This window comes from Wolffia australiana, chromosome 5 (assembly GCF_029677425.1).
Source record: "Wolffia australiana isolate 7733 chromosome 5, ASM2967742v1".
NCBI lineage: Eukaryota > Viridiplantae > Streptophyta > Magnoliopsida > Alismatales > Araceae > Wolffia > Wolffia australiana.
This window is the reverse complement of record NC_135839.1, coordinates 1,812,676-1,837,231: the sequence shown is the minus strand read 5'-3', so window position 1 is coordinate 1,837,231 and position 24,556 is coordinate 1,812,676. Positions and strand designations below refer to the sequence as shown.

The following is a 24,556-nucleotide window of genomic DNA, read 5'->3' as shown; positions in this document are numbered from 1 at the left end:
CTCTTTTCATTCAACAAAAAAAATTAATGAAATTCTTAAAACGGGGAAGAGTTTCACAATCATGTATGTTTCACTTGAGCTAGATGTATTAATCAATTATCAAAGGAACAGTAGAGTGTCTTATTTTGGTTCAAAAAAATGCAATATCTTTGTCTAATATTTGTCTAATATTGATTTCTACATGACGATCAGAAATCAAAACCTACTGATGTAAACATAGTGAGAACCAATATCTTCCCAAAATCAAGCTCTGAATAAGAGTTTTTTCATATTTGAGTTCAAGGGTAAGGAACAAATCGAACAGGAAATTCATAAAAAAAAACAATAAAATATATGTACATGTAAGAGAGAGAAAAAGAAATTCATTACCTTTATTGAGATTTTTGGAGATCACATTTCTGACAAACACCAGACTTCCAATTATCCATTTATCAATCAATCCTCTTGCAGGCGGTAAATAGTAATCTCCTGCTGCTTGAAATAGCGCCGGTCTTCTTCATCGACGAGGACGATGTTCAAGTAGTATTTGACGCTGAATTTGTTGTTGATGTTGCGATAAGTCGGAGTCAGTTCATACGGGCTCAGGAACAGTCTGATGGGGATTGATTCTCCTGCTCAATGGAGAAAAGCATCCCAATTCATAAAACTTGCCATTTTCTTTTGAGGTGGATGATGATTATAAGCTTAAACATAATTATATTATTTTATGAGAATGAACAGTTCGACTGAGATTGATTCTCTTGTTTGAGAGTGGAAAGTAACATTCGGCTGATGAAGTAAAGAATCCTATGTCATAAATGATGACTATGAGCAAAAAGAGATCACATAGTTTATACCAATAAACGGTCTGATTCTGATTGATTTTTCCTATTTTATTTCATAAATTGTATCTCTTCATAACATTATGCAGGAACTTCTAAGATGAATGAGTAAATGACAAAAAACAAAATGACATAGCCTACATGATAATATTTCATTATTTCTGACTAAAATATATTTCTCAAAAGAAGAGAAATTTCAAAATAAATTTCCCATTTTTCTTTTATATTGAATAGAATCCAAACTCAATTTCGCTTGTGCTCACATTAGCACCACAGAAACAAGCTTCAAACAAGACAACTAGCCCAAAATCATAAAACCTTCTTTATCCTGTGATACGAATGACGATCATAAGCTAAAACATCATTATTTATCCCTTAATTGGTGTTTCTCAGAAGAACCAAAATTTCAAAGAAAACCATCTATTTCAAAGCATGCCTTACGGGATTAAAATATTTTCCATAGGCGTTTAAAACAAGGCTTCAGACATGATATTTATGGAATTGTGCCTGAAATTTAAATGGTTATGATATGGTGGTGGATTTTCTCAGAATATGATAATAAAAAGGATCTCAGCAAGTTACCTCTTACAGGGGCACCATCCATCAGCTCAAACTTGGCAAGTGTCTCCGTCTCAACATACGTGCTGGGGCCAGATCCAGTGGATTCCCTTCGTCTGATTTCCAGTTCCATGTTCTTTAATTTAATTCTTACCAGAAGAAAGTAAACCTTGCCGATTATCACATCTTTTAGATGGTACCTGCACAATAACAATAAAATGAATCATGCGGGAGTAAGTAAATCCTGCAACTCTCCACCCTGGAAGATAATAGTCACACATACACCTCTCAGCGCACATACTTCTTCACATGAGCGTGGCACGATCGAATTGGCCAGTCCAAAACCATGCTTTTTGAGAAGGTCAGTTATGATAAAGTTAATTCTGAGTAGTCCCTTTTTATACTCAACACGTGGGGATCGCAAAAAACAATCTAAAGATAGTTTAATGGGAAGAGTCAATCGTAAAATAATTTAAAGAATAGTGATAAAAACAAGCTGGGGGGCAACTGGTCCGCACAGGCATGATTGTTAGATTCAAGTGCTAACCAACAGCGCTAAAAGGTATAGATGATGGCAAGGGCACAACTTTTCATCTTTAGGCAGGATATTGTTCTTCAACACTCCCCTACAACACGTGTCCCTCTCCTATTTATGGCCCAATCATGCAGTGTGTTGCTTCTGGGATTTGAACCAGCCACCTGGCTCTGATACCATGTTGGATTCAGGCGCTTAGCAACTCTGCTAAAAGATATACCTGATAGCAAGGGCACTACTTTTCCTCTTTAAGCAGGATGATGTTGTTCTTTAGTAATGATCGATTTGCGCATGCAAAGGCCTGCGTACAATTGACGTGCTGATACATTCCCCTCCTTCGTATCACCACCGTAAGCAAAATATATAGGAATACCCCGCTCGTAATATTCAAAACAAAACGGGAGGATGACTCCTCTCTAGTTCCGAAAACTCGCTCCAGACAGAGGAAACGATGAAATCACAGGGGAAAACCCCGATGAACAATTGACTCAACAACGAGCAAGAAAATAGAAAAAAAGAACGACTCCGGCGAGGCTGGATCAGCTGGTCGCCCTCCAGAGGTCGGCCGTATCAGCCTCACTCTACAGCTTTGGAGAATCTCCTCTGCTGCCAAAATCTTCCAACTTCCCCCCCTTCCGCTTGAGGGTGCATCCCTCCTTATTTAACTTCAAAGAGCCTGCCAAAACTTGGAAGCCTTGCTATATATTGCTTCCTCTCAGTCTTTTCTGTTCATATTGCTTAATTTGCTCCTATCACGTGCCTCGTGCATCTTGCACGAGCATGAACCCATACAATTGTCGACCAAACAGTAAGAGGTTGTGCCATTTGAAAGGCACTGTCACACACTCGTGTGGTGATTCAGTATTTGCGGACAATGAGGAAAACTGAATTCATCATCCAAAAATCCTTGATTCTCCTTTTTAGTCACCACAGTTTGAGAAAAATTTTAAAAAAAAAGTGATTTCAGGCGATTAGCCGACAAAGCGGTAACCACAGCTTGAGTGATAATGATGATTTTTTCATCCTACCTCATCATATAAGTGATGTTCAAGGGATGATCACGAGAGGCAATGGTGAGACAAAACCATAAACGCCATTATCATCCAGGCAAGGATAAGAGACAAGGATGACGACTTTGACAGTGTCATCTTCATCTTGACAGGAATGACGAGGATGAAGACATCTCATCATCATGATGGGTGACGACGAACACTAAGGGTGAAGAGAGTTACTTGCTCTTGTTGTACTCAAACTCAATGTGGAGGCAGTCCTCGATCCCCACTTCCATCTGCAGGATTGACCATTTAAAATGAGACCAACAGTAATCAGAAATTCTACATACTATAAATGAGAGAATACTTTATCCCAACTCATGAAAAAGGCTCCATCTGTTTTTCTGAAAACCCATTGACGCAAATATTCATTTGAAAACCAAATATAGTTTAAATAAAAACCCAAATTTTAGCTATATGAATTTTTTTTTTTTTTTTTGGCTGGGGGTGGAGGGTGGGGGTTATTTTAGCGATTTTTTTATAAATTATCCACAAAATGGGGCCCTGGGTTCTGTAAACTAGCCTAGTGATATGCGCCTACCAATAAATTATGTACCTGAGAAAAGAAATGACAGACCTGGACTGGTTCTAATGACTCCAAAATGGGGAGGACCAGTCCAGGTAGCTAACCCCAAAAAGAGATTTGGGTGATGCTGATCGGATCAGATCAAATATCAGTACCCCGAAGATCCATCTTGATCAATCAATCATTTTTGAAGGATCATAATTCAATCCATGGGATTAATAGATTTGAAAGATTAAAATGATATTGTAAAGAGGCACAAGAAGGGCCAAAACTATGTGATGTATGGTAAAAAAATTGGATAAAGATCCACAAAGTTCTCCACCTTCATCAAATCATCAATTTCGGTACTCTCTACATCACTTGGCATGTGTTTTTATTATTTTCCCCTCAAGGAAAATAATAAAAACACATGGCTGCAGTATCATTATAATTCAACACTCAAGGAAAGATTCTGACCTTAATGCTGTTATTAATCGTCGGCAGAGGTGTGTAGTTCTGGACCTGTTGAGGGCAAGAGATAAAATGACTAGAAAAAAAAATAAAGTTTGAAATGAAACAAAAATGAACGAAGGCATCCCAAATGGTGAGAGAATGAAGTATAATTTTATCTTAGAAATTAAATGACACTTTGAGGAGGATCAACCAAATGATTCAACGTTCAACAAAACTGGCACGAAAGTTTCTGAGTGATATGGCCTCCCTTGAACAGATATCGATTTGGTTGCCAAAAGAATAGAGCGATAGATGCCATCTCTCCTTGAATTCACAAAGACTCCTAAAAGAGATGAGAGCGTGGAGAAGAAGAGATTAGGGATGGAAAGGGAGAGGAAGAAGATAAGGGTATGGACAAGCCAGATAGGCTTTGCCAGTCTATAGGCCGAGAGGATCTCCTGACAGCTACCCCGATGCTCTGCACGTCTGACTGCGAGAAAGAACCTCTCTTCCTCTTCTGTTTCTAGATCCCATCTCCGCCCAACCGCTTTCTCACGTGGCCTGAGAAGTCCGGTGTGAGGTATTTCTTTTGCTTCTTTCGCTTTACAATATATGTCCAAGTCCCATATCACTGAGTCCATCCAAGTTTGAGCAAAGTTTGAATGAAGAGGATACCAACAAAATATTTAGAAAAGGATTAGAGTAAGAAAAAAAAGAGCACACTGTTCCATCTCTTGGTTAATTTTGTGAAAGTTTATGGAAAAACTAGCTTAAAATTCTTAATTGAAGCGACATGCACTTCATGCACAAATGTCGATGTTGGACCGAGCCCAGCAACCATTAACTCTTTCTCTCTTTTTTTTCTTTCTCTGTCTCTCTCTACGGCCTAAGTGTAGGTGGGCCACAAGCCTATAAGTGGCCCACCAAGAGGCCTCCCCCTCTTTCTCTCTCTTTCTCCCTCTCTTTCTCTGTTTTATTCTGAGCGCAGGACTGTCCCACGTGGGACCTTATTTTAAAGAACCTCCCACGTGGGAGGTCACTTAAAATCTTCCCACGTGGGAGATTGTAAAGGGGCCCCTTTAAAGGGGCCCCAAACCCTAGCCGCTTTAGTATGACATTTTCTCCTTTCTTTTGTTCCAAAAGGCGCCGCCTGAGGCTGGAGCTCTTCCTCCCTTCTCCTCTTCCTCCATTCCTCCCAGTTTGCTCTCTCTCTGCTCCCTTTGGCTGCCTCTTTCTGACATGGTATCAGAGCAGTAAAGCCTAGGGCTTCATCGACCAAGGATAGCAGAGAAGTTTTGCTGGAGCAGCAAATCCAGAAGTGTGTTTTCTTGGCCTGTCCCTACCACCTGCCTTCGAGTACAACCTTTCTACCACCTCCTCAGACATGGCAAGCTTTGAAGAGGCGAGTTCAAGTCAAAGACTCCCAGGGGTGGTCCAAGAAAACTCTGAGGCAAGGATAGGAGAAGTCAGTGGGCTGGTTACATCCCAAAACTCAGAGGTTGGAAGAGGAACAATTGTGTTTCCCCCTGCAGAAGTAAAGTTTGATGGGGGAAACATGTTTGAATGGTCAAAGATGGTGACTTTGACAGTTTATGGATTATTTCTGGGGGATCATCTCACTGATGAACCCAGAACTCCTGCAGATCCAGATTACAAGCGATGGAAAGCAGAGGAGACTCTTATTTTGCAATGGATGCTGAGATCAATGACGCCTGAAATGAGGAGGGACTTTCTCTATTGTACAACAGTGAAGGAGCTATGGGATGAAATCCAGAAGTACACGTCTGAGCAGTCAAATGATTGGAGAATCTACGAGTTGAAAGTGCAGGAATCGATGGCGCGTCAAGGCGGGGAGAATATCCGTCAATACTCCTCCCGGCTGAAGGCAATTTGGAGAGAAATTGACTACTTATGGCCAGTACAGAATCCACAGTCAATAGAGCGGCAATACATCCTGAAGCAGCGCATTTTCACGTTCCTCATGGGACTTAACCCGGTCTTCGAATCGGTGAGGAGTCAACTCTTGCATCGAGAGAAGCTGCCGTCCCTAGAGGAAGCCATTGGCGCCATCCTACAAGCTGAGAGCAGACTGGCTGTCTCGTCAGACTCACAGGGCCAGAATTCGGCTGCCCTACTTACAAAGCGTCCTGAGGGTCGGACGAATCCTCCTGGGGGTGGCACTGCCCGACCAACCCCATCGAGCTCAGCAGTAGGTGGCGACGGGGAAGACAATCGAGACTCTCTTTTCTGCAACTACTGCAAGAAGCGTCGTCATACGAAGGAAACTTGCTGGAAACTTGCCTGGAAGAATCAAAATTCGGGAAAGAAGGCTCTTGTAGCAGCGTCGCAACCACAACAATCTGGCCCCACTGTTATCAGTCCCGGAGTTGAGGAGGTGCAGGAGAAACTCAGTTCTACTGCCCTCGCTCAATCAGGTACATCCTCTCCAAATAGTTGGATCGTGGATACGGGGGCCACAGATCATATGTCTCCCGATAAGTCGTTTTTCAATCATTATTCATCCACTGCCATATCTCATAAAGTTCAGACAGCCGGAGGAGGATTATTGGCGGTCAAAGGGGTTGGAAGTTTTGCTTCATCCACTTGGCGAGCTTAAAGATGTTCTCCATGTTGAAAACCTGAGAGCTAATTTGATATCCATTCAGAAAATTGTTGATGACTATGGATGGAGGTTTACTTTAGATCATGACGGGTGTTTTTTATGTGACAAGGACTCCTGGAAGAGGATTTTATCCTTTAGAAGGAAGCGGCTTGCTCCTCTTGGATGGTGGAACCGGACAATGCATGCTGTCCCGGAGGACAAGCTTGAAGCAGGAGAAAGTGATCCGTCTCCACCAGCAGATGGGTCATCCTCCGTTCGATCTCCTTAAGACTTGTTTTCCCTCATTGTTTCGAGGAATTTTTGTTAAGAACTTATTTTGTGAAGCATGCCATATGGCAAAACTCGAGAAGTACGTTTAAGTTAATGGATGATCGTTTTCTTTCGCCATTCGATTGTGTCCATAGTGACTTGTGGGGACCGTGTCCAGTGGAAAGTATGACGGGGTGCCGTTACTTCATTATTTTTGTTGATGATCACACAAGAGTGATGTGGTTATACTTATTGAAGTCTAAAGGGGAGGCTCCAAGGGTAATTGTCGAATTCTGCAAGATGATTGAAAATCAGTTCGGGAAGCGGATTAAGCGGCTCAGATCAGATAATGGGTCAGAATTTCAGAATTCTGAAGTTAGATCCTACTTCTCAGATGTGGGAATTGTTCACGAAACGTCGTGCGTGAATACACCCCAGCAAAATGGGCTGGCAGAGAGGCGCTTGGGGTATACACTTGCGACAGCCAGGACGCTATTGTTTCAAGGTAATCTTCCAAAGAGATATTGGGGAGAGGCTGTCCTGACAGCAGCTCATCTGATAAACCGAATTCCTATGCGGGTGATTGGTTATGAAAGCCCTTTAAATTTGCTTAAAAAGTTCTTTCCCAAGGTGCGACTCTTCTCGGGACTTCCTGCTCGTGTATTTGGGTGTGTGAGTTTCATCCATCAGAATATGGGAAAACTAGATCCAAGGGGACTTCGGTGCGTGTTTGTTGGTTACTCTAGCACACAGAAGGGGTATAGATTTTATCACCCACCATCTCAGAAATTCTATGTCTCCGCCGATGCCGTGTTCAATGAGTCCGAATTTTACTTTCAGGCAGAAAATTCACCTCCAAGTGCCTCCTCAGATGACAGTATTCCGTTTTTTGAGTTCCTTCACAGGGACACAGTCATGGCCCTCCGGTCCCACTAACGCCATCGATCCAAGATGATCCACCTGAATCTCCATCAGCTGATGAGGTCACCAAAGTACAGTCAAAAGAAGACGGCCAAGTGGACCAGCCTGTGGTAGAAGATGAGCAGGTGAGTGAAGCATCAGCAGAAAGTGAAGAAAAATCAGATGATATTGTTCCCGGTCAACCAGTGGATGATGATCTTAGTTGGCCGATAGCACTTCGAAAGGGAGTACGAACATGCCGAGTACGGGCTAAGTATCCTATCAGTCACTATGTTAAGTATGGGCGATTTAGTGAGCCATATAAGAGTTTTCTGTCTCAATTGGGAGATTTCGAGTTCCAAATAAGGTGGAGGAGGCCCTTCAAGATCCTGGATGGAAAGCAGCTATGGATGAAGAGATGAGTGCCCTCATGAAAAATGAAACATGGGAGATCGTGCCATTGCCCAAAGGCAAGAAAGCAGTTGGGTGTCGCTGGGTATTCACCCCGAAGTTTTCATTCGATCGAACATTAGAGCGGCTCAAGGCCAGATTGGTTGCTAAAGGGTATACCCAAACGGAAGGCATAGACTATAATGAAACATTTGCCCCAGTGGCCAAATTTGACACGGTGAGAGTATTGATTGCGCTCGCAGCCAAGTGTGATTGGAAAATTCTCCAACTCGATGTGAAGAATGCTTTCCTTCACGGGAGCTGGAAGAAGAAGTCTATATGCAGCCTCCCCCCGGATATTTGCTGACCAATAGTCCAAATCAAGTTTGTCGACTCAAGAAGGCACTGTACGGACTGAAACAGTCCCCCAGGGCATGGTTTGGACGGTTTACTAAGGCGATGGTCGAATTGAACTACCGCCAGGCGAGAGGAGATCATGCACTGTTTATAAAAGGAGGCTCGACTGGTGAAGTAACTCTTTTGTTAGTATATGTGGACGATATATTGATTACCGGAGGACCGTGAAGAAGTTGGTCAGCTGGTGGCATCCTTATCCAAACAATTTGATATGAAAGATCTTGGGCAGTTGAGGTATTTCTTGGGAATAGAGGTGGCATACTCAAAAGAAGGCATCATGCTCAGTCAGCACAAATACATTCTTGATCTCCTTCAGGAGACAGGGCAATTGGGGTGCAAGCCATTTTCAACCTCTTGATGCAAATGTGAAGATTGGAAAGGCTGATGGGGGGGCAGCAGTTGATAGAACATCATACCAAGGACTAATTGGGAAGTTAATCTACCTCAATCATACCAGACCAGATATATCGTATGCTGTCAGCCTGCTAAGTCAGTTCATGAGCGAGCCCCATGAAGTTCACCTCTGACGAGCGTACGCATACTTGCCTATCTGAAATTTACAGTGGGGCAGGGACTCTTCTTTGCACGTGACGGAGGCTTATCTCTGGAGGCTTATACGGATTCTGACTGGGCGGGGTCTGTTGTCGACAGTCGATCCACGTCAGGCTACTGCACATTCCTAGGCGGTAGTTTGATCACATGGAGGAGCAAAAAGCAGAAAGAAATCTCTCTGTCAAGTGCAGAGGCAGAGTTACGAGCTCTTAAACGGGGCGTCTCAGAATGCCGGTGGCTGAAACACCTCCTGGAAGATATTGGTTTGTACGACGGTGGTGGAATCGTACTACATTGTGATAACCAGTCTGCTCTGGCCATTGCGAAAAATCCTGTTCAGCATGACAGAACCAAGCATATGGCCTTGAATCGACATTATCTGGCAGAGAACATTGAGCGCGGGATCATCAGACCAGTCTTCATTCCTTCTGCAGACCAGAAGGCGGACATCTTCACCAAGCCGCTGCCGGGTCCCAGATTCCAGTTGCTGGTGTCCAAGCTAGGCATGGTCAACATCCACACCTAGCTTGCGGGGGGGTGTTGGACCGAGCCCAGCAACCATTAACTCTTTCTCTCTTTTTTCTTTCTCTGTCTCTCTCTACGGCCTAAGTGTAGGTGGGCCACAAGCCTATAAGTGGCCCACCAAGAGGCCTCCCCCTCTTTCTCTCTCTTTCTCCCTCTCTTTCTCTGTTTTATTCTGAGCGCAGGACTGTCCCACGTGGGACCTTATTTTAAAGAACCTCCCACGTGGGAGGTCACTTAAAATCTTCCCACGTGGGAGATTGTAAAGGGGCCCCTTTAAAGGGGCCCCAAACCCTAGCCGCTTTAGTATGACATTTTCTCCTTTCTTTTGTTCCAAAAGGCGCCGCCTGAGGCTGGAGCTCTTCCTCCCTTCTCCTCTTCCTCCATTCCTCCCAGTTTTCTCTCTCTCTGCTCCCTTTGGCTGCCTCTTTCTGACAGTCGACGAAGACTGCAATCATTTATTCTTCAAGTGCCCCTTTGCCCGCTTGATCTGGACCACCCAAATGCAACTGGCAGCGAACGTGATGTCAGAGGGGGTCTTTTTGGGAGTTCATGATGCAAAGGGGGGCCTTAGGAGGAGCCAGGAGGGGGTCAAGCAATGACAGTGCTCTGAGAAATATGGCCACATCGCAACAAGGGAATATTTAGGGGGCGAAAGGTGTCCAAAGATGGGCTTGCCCACGAGGATGAGAGCCTCATGGCCTCATGGTTTGCTCGAGGGATAATCAAATAAGGAAGGGGTTGGCAGTGTAGTGAGGTGAGTTTTAGCTATCTTCACATGTAACTCAGGGTGGTTACCACTCTGTCGGGTGACTGTCTTAAATAACTTTTCAAATAACAAATTCTTAATTGAATTGCATAGAGTAATTTGACACTAGATTAAATCCGAGATCTCTATCCATGAAACTTGAGGGTAGAACAGAGATTAGGAGGATAAATACCCAAAAATCTTGATATTCCACGACGTTGCCAATGTATGGACGACTAACAGTGACTTTCAAAACATACCTGAAAGTTCAAGATCCATTATTTGCCACAAGAAAATGAAAAAGAGTACCCGTCTGAAAGCAAAACGTTAAAAGATATGACAAATAATTTAACAGTTTTGACTGTTGAGTTTTTAGAATTGTTGGAGCAAGAATATTAGGTTTGGTTCACCAGGAGAGATAAAATTAAAAAGATTCTGTCAGCCCCTGTGTCATTTCATTTTTAGATTGCCCTAATGTTTTTTACTATAAAAAGTTAACCACCTGCTAAAATCGTGGCAAATTAGTGTCCATGGGCAGAAGAAAAAAAAATTAAGCTAGTGACGGAAAGATAAGACTGCAGAGAGATCTGTCCCCACCTATAAATTAGTTCTGATTGGCAACAAAAATCAGTAATTACGTACCAAAGATAAAGAAGACACCTCGTACAAAGGAGAGGACAGGCTGAATCAATTTCCTACCTTAGTCGCACATTCACACCACTGTATGACTCAAACGGCATTTCAACAGTTGAGAATTCAAAAGGATAGCCCTTTTTTTCATATATTTCTCCTGGAACTTCCAACTCGCGAACTGTTGAAATCAGAAAATATAATCAGATAAAGAGGCACATTCCATCGGCTATTTCAGACAAAAATTCAAGCAATTTGTGAACTTGCCCATGTGTCGACAATTATTTTCCACGGAAAAGCAAAGCAATTCAAGAAACAGAAATGAAACATACCAAGAGATGTGAAGTCATAAAAGTTGCCTCTGTCAAAATAAAGCTCTGCAAGGCATCATAGAGTCAAAAGGATATCAGCAACCCAAAACGTGTGATGAGGTTATAAAATACACAACAAGAAATTAATGACACAAACAAAAATGATTTGAGAAGTAATAAAAAGAGCTATGAGAGAGATAATTAAAGATGTTGAGTTCGTGGGTTTGATTGGGCTACAAGGTTGAAAACTAAGGTCCCCTGAAGAGCACAGATAAGGACGCAAACATTGGTCCCTACCAAAGGTTAGGAAACAGAGATAGAGAGACTACCAAAAACAACAGGCTTGAGTCGGCACCTGGGCCCTCTCTTGGAGGGTCTCCTAGCCATAAGTCTATGGATCCTTGACTGCGCTCTTTAGAGGAGAGCCACAGGAATTTACGGAGAATTGCAATAATACCAAAAAAGCAAAATACCCCGGTCAGCATTTGGGCGTCATAACAGGAACCTGATAAGCAAACATGAATAATAAATGCAATCCTTTGCTGAGGCCCATAGGTTTGGGTACTTCCAATCTACTCCTTAATATCAACTCCCCCCACAAAGAAACATCAAATTAACAAAATGCCTTCAGGCCAAGAATGAAGCTCTCGTATAAAAGTAAAAGCTCAATGAATATGAGTTGAATTTATTAACGAAATACATTCAGATTGTCTCATACCTAGTATTCTGTTGTGTTCCTCGCAATATGGTGGATTTTACATATAAAAAAAAAACTGTCTAGTTGCCGATCAGGTTGGCTTTTGTTTCCCTAACATCATGAAGGTAGTGTCATGTATCTTGATGGATGAAAAGAAAAGGAAATGGAACCACACATAATATGCTATTGATTCCGGTGGTAAGAAACAATTGAGCATTCTGGTGGTGGACATGCCTCTTTCCCCGGCTTCATATTCTAACAGACTCTTTGATTAAAGAAGTGAACAACTTGCCAAACCTAGCTCAAGTGTGGTTAGAAGTCTTAGCCTATCCAAACATAGAATCTAATTGCGCAAAGTAAACTTTTCCCTCCGTGCAAACTGTGGGAAAGATAACGAACTGAGATAAACTTCATAGAGTCCTGCGAATGAGTTATCACAGAAGGCCCAATTAGGCTTGATGCATCTTGATAGATACAAGAAAACTGCACCCAGAAACTCTTGAATTCATTAGCTAATAAATACAAAATATCATAATAAAAGAAAGTCTGAGGAAAACAGTATCTTGAGACTTTCTTGGAGTCGTGGAGGGCCCATCAAGATTGACAGGAGGATCAAGATTCCAGTTCCTTGCTTGCCCCTGAAGACGATCTTTCTTGCAAGACCTGGTGATCTTGCCCCTGATTTCTCTCCTCTATCCCTCTTCCCTGATAAGAACATCATGTTCTTATCAATTTCAAGGTTAAAAAGAAAGTCAATCAAGAAGAGTTCACCCTCCTTGATGGTGAAGATGAGTCGTCATTCTTCCCATCATTTGTCCCTGCCAGGATGACAATGATAATGATGTCCTACTTACGGACAATAGATGAGAAATGATGACGATGATTGTAAACACTACATTCAAGACAGAAATAACGCCATGTTCTTATCAGTTTCAAGGTTAATAAGAAAGTCCATCAAGAAGTATTCACCGTCCTTGATGGTGAGGATGAGTCGTCATTCTTCCCGTTATTTGTCCTTGCCAGGATGACGATGATAATGATGTCCTACTTATGGACAATAGATGAGAGATGATGATGATGATCGTAAACATTCCATTCAAGACAGAAAGAACACCATGTTCTTATAAATTTCAAGGTTAAAAAAAAAGTCAATCAAGTAGTGTGCACACTCCTCGATGGCGAGGATGAATCGTAATTCTTCCCGTCATTTGTCCTTGCCAGGATGATGATGATAGCGGGTGGAGGAGTTCTTAAGCCTTCAGCAAACACTGGGCAACGGGAGGCCAATGGAGGGGATGACAGATGGTTGGATATGGGCATTAGGCCCGTTCTCCAGTCGAGGAGTATACCAGAGGTTGAGAACACACCACAATGAGGACCCGATCATCTTAGGGGCATGTCGCTCGATTTGGAGGCAAAAGATACCTCTAAAGGTTAGGGTGTTTGCCTGGATGCTCGCCAGGAAGCGGACAATGACCCGCGTGAGACGTCGTAGGTTTTTCCCAGCAGAATCATCACTATGCCTTATGTGTACGGAGGAGGAAGAGGAGTGCAAGCATCTTTTCTTCCAATGTCGGCTCGCCCGTGCGATATGGGCTAGGCAGGGCTAGCTGAGATTACGTTGAGCTCGGTATTATGGGCCACAATGCCGCGGCGTCAACTGGAGTTTGAGAAGGAGCGGGGGATGAGATTCGCAGTACTCTGGGCGATATGGTCCCACTGCAACGAGGTCTTATTCAAGGGGACGGCAATGTCGGTGGACAGGGCTATTAATGAAGTGGAGACATTTATGTTCTGTTGGTTTGGTCCTGGCTGAGGTGGAGGGTATGGGGCGCACGAGGGGCCATTTGTTTTTGGCCTAGATCCCTCCTGTCCACGTGTACGGAGGTTCACCAAGCTGGGTGATCTTCTTTATTGTTCAAAAAAAAAAAAAATGATGATGACAATGTTGTCCTACTTATGGACAATAAATGAGAGATGATGACGACAACTGTAAACGTTACATTCAAGACAAGGGAAACAGCACACATGAATGACCATTACATTGATTCTTCTTTGCAGATCAAAAATTTATAATAAATGACAGAAATAGGAAGTGGAACAAATGAAACCTCTTCAAACACCCTCATGGATTTATCAAACACCCTTACTTTCACAATCATGACTCATCAACTCCATCCTCATGAATCTTCTTCTCTCTAACATGCTGTCAGAAATATCGGCTACAAAATTACTCGTATAAAGTCCCCATGACAGGTTGAATGTGCCACTGGAACAATTACTTTTCTTAGAGGGGAATACTTATTGAGGCTGCACAGGATGGAAATTTCTTCCAAGATGTCGGTGATATGCAGAACCATGAGTCAGCTATCCTAAAAAACCATATTGGTATTCTTCTTCCAGATAACTTGGTTTCTAAAATTATAACACGGATATCACCGACATCTTGAATGAGAGATAAAAAACCTAACGACAAGGAAATTGTTTATGAAGCCATGCAACACAATGTACAGCTGCATTTCAATATCGCATTAAGATATCATGGAGCCAAAAATGGGTTTACGCCCCAACAGGAGAGTTGATGGCTTCCCAGAAGAAGATTTACAGAAATCAATAGAATTTTGTGTACATGATGGTCGAAAGTTGGAGAGAGAAATATATAGTAAAGAACTACCTTATGCGGTAGTCTTGCCTCCTGACTACCTGGATACAGTTCCAAGTCCAAAATAAGTCTTCACAAATGATTTATCAATGAGTCTCTATTAGATTCAAGCTATTATACCTTCATCAATCTAACCTTAAAATTTTATACTTTTAAGGATCCAAGTAAGGTTTTATCAGGACGTCTGTTTCTCGGTAAGAGAGAAGACTCTCTATATGATACTTACAGTGTTTTCCTTTCAGAGTCGTAAAATTTTTGAATGAATCAATGCCAAATCCCAAAACGTAACAATGAAATGGTACATCAAAGTAATGCTCACCAATCTGTCCAAGTAGTTCAATCTTGATACCAGTGTGCTCAATCTTTTTCCCACTGTAGGGCTTAATAGAGACCTAGACGAATCGGAGATGAGGCACATTCATGCACAAGAAAATAAACTCTAAATCTAATAGATGAATCCGGAGAGAAGGTCCATACCTCCCCGGAAATGTTTTCATGATTTTGGAAAAGAGGAACCATCACTGTTTTTCCATTCTCCTTTTTCATCGAGACCTGCAAAAGATATTAAACTATTGATAAGCTAGATTTTGGCCCAGTATTCTTCCACGTAAAAATGGAGCAAATACCAGTCCAAGCCATGGATCATTTCTATGGGCAGTTACCAAAATATATTCATATGGATGGCATACACATTGACATTAATGTGAAAGAAAGATTTCTTCTGTGAAAATAGGATGGCCCATAAACTTGACATTAATGTGAAAGAAAGATTTCTTCTGTGAAACCCTAGAAGGGTTGAGGGAGAGGAGAAGAAGGATGATCGATGAAGGAAGACTAACAGAATGACATAAGCCCCCAAAGGGTTACATGGAGGGTATTTATACCCTAGGAGAGTAAGTAGGAGAGAGAGAGTGATAATAATAATAAGTCCACACTAACACCCCCCCGCAAGCGAAGTATGGATGTCGTCCATGCCGAGCTTGGACACTGCACGTTGAAGGAGAGGCCGGGACAGTCCCTTGGTGAGGACATCCGCAGCTTGATCAGCGGAAGCAACAAAGTCGAGGTCGAAGATCCCTTCGTCCATACGCTCCTTGAAAAAGTAGCGGTTGCGCTCCATGTGCTTGATCTTTCCCTGCTGGCCAGGGTTCTTGGCCAACGCAATCGCCGACTTGTTGTCGCAGTAGAAGTGGATCGGGCCGGAATACTCCACACGAAGGTCATGGAGAATCCCGTAAATCCACTGGCCCTCAGAGGCCCCATCGGCGAGTGCTCGGTACTCGGCTTCGGCACTAGAGCGGGACACCTTGTCCTGCTTGCTGCTCTTCCACGTGACTAGACTGCAAAACAGAAACGTGCAGTACCCAGTAGTGGAACGATAATCCACAATCGATCCAGCAAAGTCAGCGTCGGTGTACACCTTCACTGTCCGATCCGTGCTGCAAGGAAATAACAACCCCTTGCCGGGGCAGCCTTTGAGGTACGCAAGTACCCGATATGCTGCCTGGCGGTGGATCTCGCGTGGTGAGTGCATGAACTGGCTGAGGAGGTTGACGGCGAAGCTGATGTCGGGTCGGGTGTGCGTCAAATAGAGGAGCTTCCCCACCAGCTGCTGATACTGGAAGGAATTCACCGGTGGTGAGTCCTCCCCCGTGCCCAACTTCACGTTGGGGTCAATGGGAGTACTCACTGGCGCACACTCCGTCATGCCCGCCAGGGCCAGCAAGTCAACGGCATATTTCTGCTGAGACACGAAAATGCCCGTGGGCGTATGCCACCTCAAGGCCGAGGAAGTAGCGGAGGCCCAAGGGCCTTGATCTCGAACTCCTTGGCCAAGGCAACACCAAGGCGACCAGCCTCTGCAGAATCTGAGCCGGTGATAAGAATGTCGTCAACATAGACCGCCAGGATGGAGACACCAGCGGGAGTATGGCGGAAGAAGAGAGAAGCGTCGCCGTTGCTCTGGGTGTAGCCCTCGGCCTTCATCACAGAAGAAAAGCGGCCGAACCACATCCGCGGGGACTGCTTCAGTCCATAGAGGGACTTCCGCAGTCGGCAGACGGTGCCAGGAGGGCCGAGGCATATCCGGAGGCTGCTGCATGTACACTTCTTCCGTCAAGTCGCCATGAAGGAAGGCGTTCTTCACGTCGAACTGCCGGATGACCCAGTGAAGATGAGCGGCCACTGCCAAGAGGAGACGGACGGTGTCCATCTTCGCCACCGGAGAAAACGTCTCGAAGTAGTCCACGCCATAAGACTGAGTGAACCCCCGGGCCACAAGACGCGACTTGTAGCGCTCGAGGGTGCCATCGGCACGGTGCTTCTTGGTGTGGATCCACTTGCAATCCACCGCCCTCTTGCCCGGAGGGAGGGGAACGAGATCCCAAGTGTGGTTCTTGAGCAGGGACTGCATCTCCTCGTCCATCGCCGCTTTCCAATGAGGAGAAGCAATAGCATCGGCTAGGCGGCGTGGGATAGGATCCGACTCGATGCGAGTGAGAAACAGCCGGTAGGGAGTACTCAGCCGGTCGAAGGAGATGTAGTGGGACAAGGGATACCGCGGAGTGCGGGTGCACTCGCGGACCCCTTTCCGAAGGGCGATAGGCCAACCCAACTGATCGTCATCATCGGGAGGGGGCTGGGAGGACTCGTCCGACGGAGGAGCGGAAGCATACGTGGGAAAAGAGGACCCCTCTCCGGGAGAGAGAGCGAGCTCACCGGGAGGGGAAGGAGAAGAAGCCGCAGATGGAGTGATGGAGGGTGTCTCCCCGAGAGGTGTGGATGACGACACACCGGGGAAAGAGGGAGACACGGGTGGAGGCAATGCGGGCGGTAGTGGCAGAACCGCCAAAGGGGTGGAGGAAGGTGGCAAGGCTGCCGGAAGGGGCAATGGGGTAATGGAGGAGAGCTCCGAAGACCCCTCATGAGACGACGCCACTGGAGCCGGAGGTAGGTCAAGTGGAGGTGGAACATGAGTGGATGGTGAGGGAGCAGTGGGCTCCATAGCGGAAAGGGCTCCAAGTGGGGAGCCACAGGAACCTCATCCAACGGGAGGCGGGAAGAGGTGTCACCGAAGTAGGGCTCATGTTCGGCAAAGGTGACGTTTGCCGAGATGAAATACCTGCGAGACGGCGGATGATAACACCGGTAGCCTTTCTGGAGGGAGGCATAACCCACGAACACGCACCGGAGGGCACGAGCGTCGAGCTTCGTGCGAGTGGGGGAGGTGTCGTGCACATAGGCGGTGCAGCCGAAGACCCGAGGAAGGAGGCCGGTCCGAAGAGGAACACCAGGAAATGCCGCGGTCAGCCGATCGATGGGACTCTGAAACCCAAGGACATCGGAGGGAATGCGGTTGACGAGTTGGGTACCCGTTAACACCGCGTCGCCCCAATATGGCCATGGCACGTGAGAGTTCACCAAGAGAGTTCTGGCCGTCGAGGTGACATAGCCGATGCGACGTTCGGCCATGCCGTTCTGCTCCGGTGTCGCCACGCACGAGGATTCGTGAAGAATTCCCCGTTCGGCAAAGAAGGAGGTGAGATCGGCATTGATGAAGTCGCGGGCGTTGTCTGACCGGAAGCGCTGGATGCCGCGTCCAAACTAGGTCTGGACCAAGGTGCAGAAATGCCGGACCGAGGCCAAAACTTCAGACTTCGCAGCCAACAGATACGTCCATGTGTAGCGGGTAGCCTCGTCAACAAGGATCAGAAAATATCGATGGCCTTTCAGACTCGCCTGCGGGGCCGGTCCCCAAACATCACTATGAACATGAAACAACGGCGTCGGGGTGTGGGACGTAGATGGAGAAAACGTAGACCGGCGATGCTTGGCCAACTGACAAGCTTCGCAAACCACTGTCTGAAGATCTAGTCCAGTACACAACGAAGGAAAGAGTCGCTTCAAAGTAGAAAAGGGAGGATGGCCCAGGCGCTGGTGGGCCAAGTGAAGTCGGGCACGACGCTGCTCATCAACCGGACGGAGGCCACGAGGTACCAAGAAGCACTGCGAGCGACCCCCATCATCCAACAGCAGCAGCCCGTTCTCCCGTCTAATGGCTGTAGTCCGCCCCCCCTTGTCAGAAAGGAACATGCCGTCAGGTTGGAGATGGAACGAACAGAAGACATCATCAACCAGACGCTGTGGTGACATGAGGATAGCTCGCAGGTCGGGGACATGAAGGACGTTGCGGACGACACCGAGGCCATCTACATAGACTGCCCCGATACCAGCCACGCGAAGACGCCCGCCACCGGCCGTGAGAACTGTACGACGCCCACTGTGCCTCTCGTAGGATACAAACCGGTCATTGAACGGGGTCATGTGGTCGGTAGCCCCCGAATCAAGTACCCAGGTTGTATCCGAGACGATAGGTGAGTGAAGTGCCATATGACCACAGTACCACTGATCAGACACCAGAGAGGAGAACGCACCGAAACCACCAAAGTGAGCGGAGGACTGGGACTGCATAGCGGCCAGCTGTTCCCGAAGAAGAGCCATGTCGGCCTGAAGCTGATCCATGGGAGACGGGGAGGTACTGCTGGCAGGAGCGGACGAGGTGGCGGCGACCATCGCCTTCGAGTCGGCTGCCTTCTTCTTCTCTTGATCTAGCTTGCGACGCCGGCAGAAACGACTGCGGTGACCAGGCTTGTTGCAGTAGTTGCACACCACTGCAGAGGCCGGCGGGTCGGAAGTAGAGGCGGAGGAGGAAGTAGGTTGCCGAGTGAGAAGAGCCGTCGAATCAGGAGAAGGCTCGGCAGAGGAATTCTGCAGCTGGAAGTGGCTCTCCTCCTCCTGGAGTTCCTTGACGAGATCATCAATCGACGGGAGGCCTTCGCGTCGGTGGAGTGCTCGACGACGAATGTCATCGTATTCCTTGTTGAGACCGTTCAGGAATCCCAGGAGCCGGAGACGAAGTGTGTTTTGATAGGACACGCAGGTCGGGTCGTCAGTCGGCAGGTAATAGTCGACCTCTTCCCACAGCTTCTTGTGGGCCAATGCGTAGTCCGAAATGGACAATTGTCCTTGACGGAGGCTGTTGGCGCGCTGAACGAGGCTGAAGAGACGCCAGTTGTCGCCATCACGACCACAATAGGCGGCGGCCTGGTCCCAAAAGCCCTTCACAGTAGTCCGATGCGGGAACCGGTCACGGAATTCGGGAGCGAGGGTGTGAATGTACAGCCAGCCCATGATGAAGTTCTCTTCGGCTTCCCAGGCAGCGAAGTGCGGATGGGTCGGCGTGAGCGGTGCGGCAATGCAGTGTTTAAACAGTTGGCGGGCCTTGAGAGTTGTTTCGATGAAACGGCGCCAGGAGAGGATGTTCGGGCCGCGGAGGAGTGTCGACTCCGGGACCATCGGAAGTGGATGAACCACTTTGTGAGACAGCGGCTCCCGCTGAAAGTCAACGTCCGAAAAATCAGTCGTCGACGTCGTTGGCGACGGGGGTACTCGCGGCCCCTCCGTGGTGGAGTTGCCGGAGACGGGAGGAGTGTCGTCCGCGTCTGCCATGACAGAGTTGGCTGCTCGGTGGCTGGAGTGCGGACTGGCTGCTCGTGCGGCTGGTCCGCGTGCTGGCGGCGCGGGCGGCTGGTCTGCAGGCTAGCTGCTTGGCGGCTGGCGTGCGGGCTGGCTGCTCGGGCGGCTGGGCCGCGTGCGGGCTGCGCGAGCGGCTGGTCCGCGGGCTAGCTGCTCGGTGGCTGGCGTGCGGGCTGGCTGCTCGTGCGGCTGGTCCGCGCGCTGGCCGTGCGGGCGGCCGGTCCGCAGGCTGGCTGCTCGGCGGCTGGCGTGCGGGCTGGCTGCTCGGGCGGCTGGTCCGTGGGCTGGCTGCGCAGGCGGCTGGTCCGCGGGCTAGCTGCTCGGCGGCTGGCGTGCGGGCTGGCTGCTCGTGCGGCTGGTCCGCGCGCTGGCTGTGCGGGCGGCTGGTCTGCAGGCTGGCTGCTCGGCGGCTGGCGTGCGGGCTGGCTGCTCGGGCGGCTGGTCCGTGGGCTGGCTGCGCAGGCGGCTGGTCCACGGGCTAGCTGCTCGACGGCTGGCGTGCGGGCTGGCTGCTCGTGCGGCTGGTCCGCGCGCTGGCTGTGCGGGCGGCGGGTCCGCAGGCTGGCTGCTCGGCGGCTGGCGTGCAGGCCGGCTGTTCGTGCAGCAGGTCTGCGGGCTGGCTGCGCGGGCGGCTGGTCCGCGGGCTGTTGCTCGTGCAGCGGGTCCGCGGACTGGTTGTGCAGCGGCTGGCGGTCGTCGGCAGAAAGCTTCGTCGGAGAACCAGCAGTCGATCAAAATTGCAGTTAGGGTTTCCCCTTCCTGCAGGATCGAACAGATCCTTGGTTCACCGGAGTTCTGCCGGAACTAGGGCGATGTCAAACCCTAGTATCAGATGCCCAAGGGCTCTGATACCATGTGAAACCCTAGAAGGGTTGAGGGAGAGGAGAAGAAGGATGATCGATGAAGGAAGACTAACAGAATGACATAAGCCCCCAAAGGGTTATATGGAGGGTATTTATACCCTAGGAGAGTAAGTAGGAGAGAGAGAGTGATAATAATAATAAGTCCACACTAACAATCATGCATGATATTATCCGCCATTTTTAGGTTGCACGAGAAAAACGTACAATAAAGTCTAAAATTGAAGAAAGAATCTATAATAGGTAGATTAATTGGGATGTAGTAAAAAAACATCAAGGAAACCAACTCGGAACTCTCTCCCACTTGAGAAGTGCTGTGGAAATGTGAATAAGTGTTCCGGTGAAGGGCATTTGAAGGACAGTAATGACTTCTCCATGATATAGCCTATCTCCTTATCACTACAATCTCCGTGAATACGATACGTGCAGGCTCCTGATTGATGCCTCATTGAAGATCAATCGAGAATCAAGAAAAAGAAGAAAGAAAAACGAATTGAGAAGCTGCAATGGCTTAAGCCTCAAGAATTTCCTGTTATGGATATTCTTGCTCTTGTGATACCCGAATACAGCTCATTCATACCCACGAAACCTCAAATGGTCAGGCAACTGATAGTATGTTTAGGTACATTATTTATGAACCATCCAGTGAAGCCTGAAGGTTACGAACTGTCCGACCCAAAGTTTAACAAGGCCTTTTTGGGCCTGCTTGGGTCGTTTATGATAAATCTTCAATGTAACTCTATCATTGCTTCCCCCATTGGTGACAGCTTGTCCTCAAGCTGTTCAAGACGGTCCCCTGGTTCCAGGGCAAAGTTGCTTCTGAACATGGGGGGCTGCGGTGGCAGTTGATTGCTTTTCAACACCCGCTGAAGGAGGGTAGACGGCAAGGCGAGGTAGACGTTCCCGGGGTGGGAGAGTCGAAACAGGAATGATAGGAGGGGTCAAACAGATGGCGCAGGGATCGACCAGGGACGAGCCGCCTGATGATGCAGTGAAGGGTTGACAATTGCGGGGACGGGGATCGTCGGAGACTAGAAGAGAACCGAACGGTATGGGTAGGGATCAGATTGGAGGGGAGCCGGCTGAAGATCTGGTGAGACAATCACGGGAATAGGGGATCGTTGGATGGTCAAGGGGATGGGACCGAGACAGGGAGGATCGAGGTAGTGAGCCAAGAGGCCAATCTTACCTTGACTGCCCTCCTCAAGGGAGGGCTACACATACTTAAAAGAAAAGAAAGCAATCTTCCCTAATATGAAATGACTAAAATGCCCCCCAGTGGGCTAAAATTCCTAAGATACGCTTTGGGGGTAGAGTATCGTATCAGGAACCAAAAGCGCCAATTATCTACCAGACGACTAAGAACGATATTGAAACCTAAAAAACTAGAAGAAAAACTAGAGCATAAATCGTTCATTGCTCATAGAAAAACTAAACATTTTTTTCCCATTCAACGATACAGGACATTACAATTCTATACTACACATCAAATAGGCTGAAGATTCCAACGCACAAGGAAACCGTACTCTGGCTAGAATATGGGAAATACATCACATTCCTACATTATGAGTACGTTTCTAAGCGAATCCTCAACCTGAATACAAGTTCTCATGCATTTTATTTGGCAGAATGATGCTTTGGTGAATGGAAATTTTTGAAGCCGAATGCTAATAAATTTCAGTCGCTCAATTCCTCATGGCATGAAAAGCGTCAAAAGTAAATGGACAAGGAAGCATATAGCATGAAATTTTCAAAATTTCAGATATCTCGAAAGATGACTCAAGAAAAGGTCAGAACACAGTAAGTACCCAATAGAAATCCATAAAAGGGTCATTCCATGTTCAATGTTTCATTTCCATTGCTTTCACACATCACAAGATACTGATTCCTGTTGCTGAAAGAACAAGGCTTCTGGTGCTTTCAAGTTCAAAACAAGCATATTTCAAAATCTTCATAGATTCAAAGAGCTCACATACCAAATAGGATAAATGATGCAAAGCCCAACTCATAGAATGATATAATGATAATGATGAGCATCAGGCTATAATGCACAATCAAATTCAAAATGGCCATTGACATACAATTTACTTAACATATTAAGACTCCAGTGTCAGATGTTCATAGGCACACCAACAGAGAAATTTTTCACTGGTTCAAGGACTAGTTTGATATTGAAAATAAGGAAAAAATAATTATTTTTAAACGACTTTTTTAATGTACGGGTAAAAGAGTTTGTACCTGCTTGCGCGTTTTACCATCAATAAAAGATACTGCAACGGTGCATGGTGACTTGAAAGCGCCAACAATATAATTCTGCACGAAAAATTGGAACAGGAAGAAAATGAAATCCCAAGCAAAATCTAAATCCACGCAGATGATAAGTCTTTTTAATGAATTAAAAATAGCATGCAAAGAAAGCAAGTCCTAAGTTTTTTTCTCCGTCAAGATTCAAGAATTTTACTCTATATAAATCAAGTAAAAGTATTATTGAACAAATACAAAAGACGCACAGCCTAGATTACTACAAACCCTTAATGTAGATATCAAATCGATGTCACAGACTATAAAGTAAATAAGAAAGTTGAAAAAGAGTAAGCTAAGACAGCGTATTGCACGTTATGCAAAGTGCTAGCCAACCATAGCCGAGATTAGAAGATTTCTCAGTGAAGCCCACGTTCAATGCCAAATTCTAACAAACTTCAAACTTCGTTCAACAATTGCGCATGTTCAATCATGATTCTTCTCGCCCGATTCCTCCAAAGAAGGAAACAGCTCGCGCAGATCAACAGTGAATAGCAATCAACTACAAAGGAAGAAATCCGGACGGATCAAGTAAACGAAAATTTGAGGGTGTTACCATGGCGTATAGCTGCAGTGGAATCAGAGAACGCGAGAGGACGCCGACGCGCAAGGAATGCAGTCCCTGAACAGAGAGTAGGTCAATAGACCGCAGAAGATCAAAAGAACGAGTGTTAATTAGCAGAAAATTCCCAAAAAATCACGTATTTTGGAGATCACGGAATCGGAGTGGAGGTTTGCATTGGGAGTAGAGCATTAGATGGGGAAACGATAGATAAAGGAACGAAAAAACTCACCAAATCGAAGTTCTGGCCTTCGACTCTCCCCTCCAACAGCGAGGTCTGAGTGCCGCCGTGCAGTTCGTTAAATGGAGAACTACTGAAAATTAGAGAGAGAGAGTTGAGAGAAGAGAAAAAGAGAGAGAAGGGCGAGAAGAGAGAGAGAGATATATATAGTAGAAACACAGAAGAGAGCGAGATAGAGAGATTTACAGAGAGAGAGATAACAGAAAGACAGACGAGAGAGGGAGAGAGATAAAAGAAAGACAGAGATAGAGAGATAGAGAGAGATTTAAGAGAGAGATAACAGAAATACAGAGAAGAGAGAGAGAGAGAGAGAGAGATAGTAGAAAGAAAGACAAGAGAGAGAACAGAAATACAGAGAAGAGAAAGAGAGAGATAGGGAGATAACAGAAGTACAGAGAAGAGAAAGAGAGAGATAGGGTGATAACAGAAATA

The 24,556-nt window shown here is 46.3% G+C and overlaps 1 protein-coding gene across 1 annotated transcript; it reads right to left on the bottom strand.

Annotated features, from left to right (window-relative positions):
* Positions 1-234: 234 nt before the first annotated feature.
* Positions 235-24,304, bottom strand: LOC144703019 (vacuolar protein sorting-associated protein 26B-like). Its single transcript, XM_078575091.1, has 12 exons — positions 24,116-24,304; positions 23,878-23,943; positions 23,259-23,333; positions 15,103-15,177; positions 14,945-15,017; positions 11,288-11,332; positions 11,025-11,136; positions 10,519-10,585; positions 3,949-3,993; positions 3,147-3,202; positions 1,404-1,579; positions 235-611 (listed from the first exon to the last, which is right to left on the bottom strand). The coding sequence occupies exons 2-12, from the start codon at positions 23,878-23,880 to the stop codon at positions 436-438; spliced, it is 903 nt and encodes a 300-aa protein (XP_078431217.1). The 5' UTR covers positions 23,881-23,943; positions 24,116-24,304; the 3' UTR covers positions 235-435.
* Positions 24,305-24,556: the final 252 nt, after the last annotated feature.

Coding starts and splice junctions, on each gene's coding strand:
- LOC144703019 (XM_078575091.1), bottom strand. Junction 15,018..15,102: donor ATGAAAACATTTCCGGGGAG/GTATGGACCTTC, acceptor CGATTCGTCTAG/GTCTCTATTAAGCCCTACAG. Junction 11,137..11,287: donor TTATGACTTCACATCTCTTG/GTATGTTTCATT, acceptor TGATTTCAACAG/TTCGCGAGTTGGAAGTTCCA.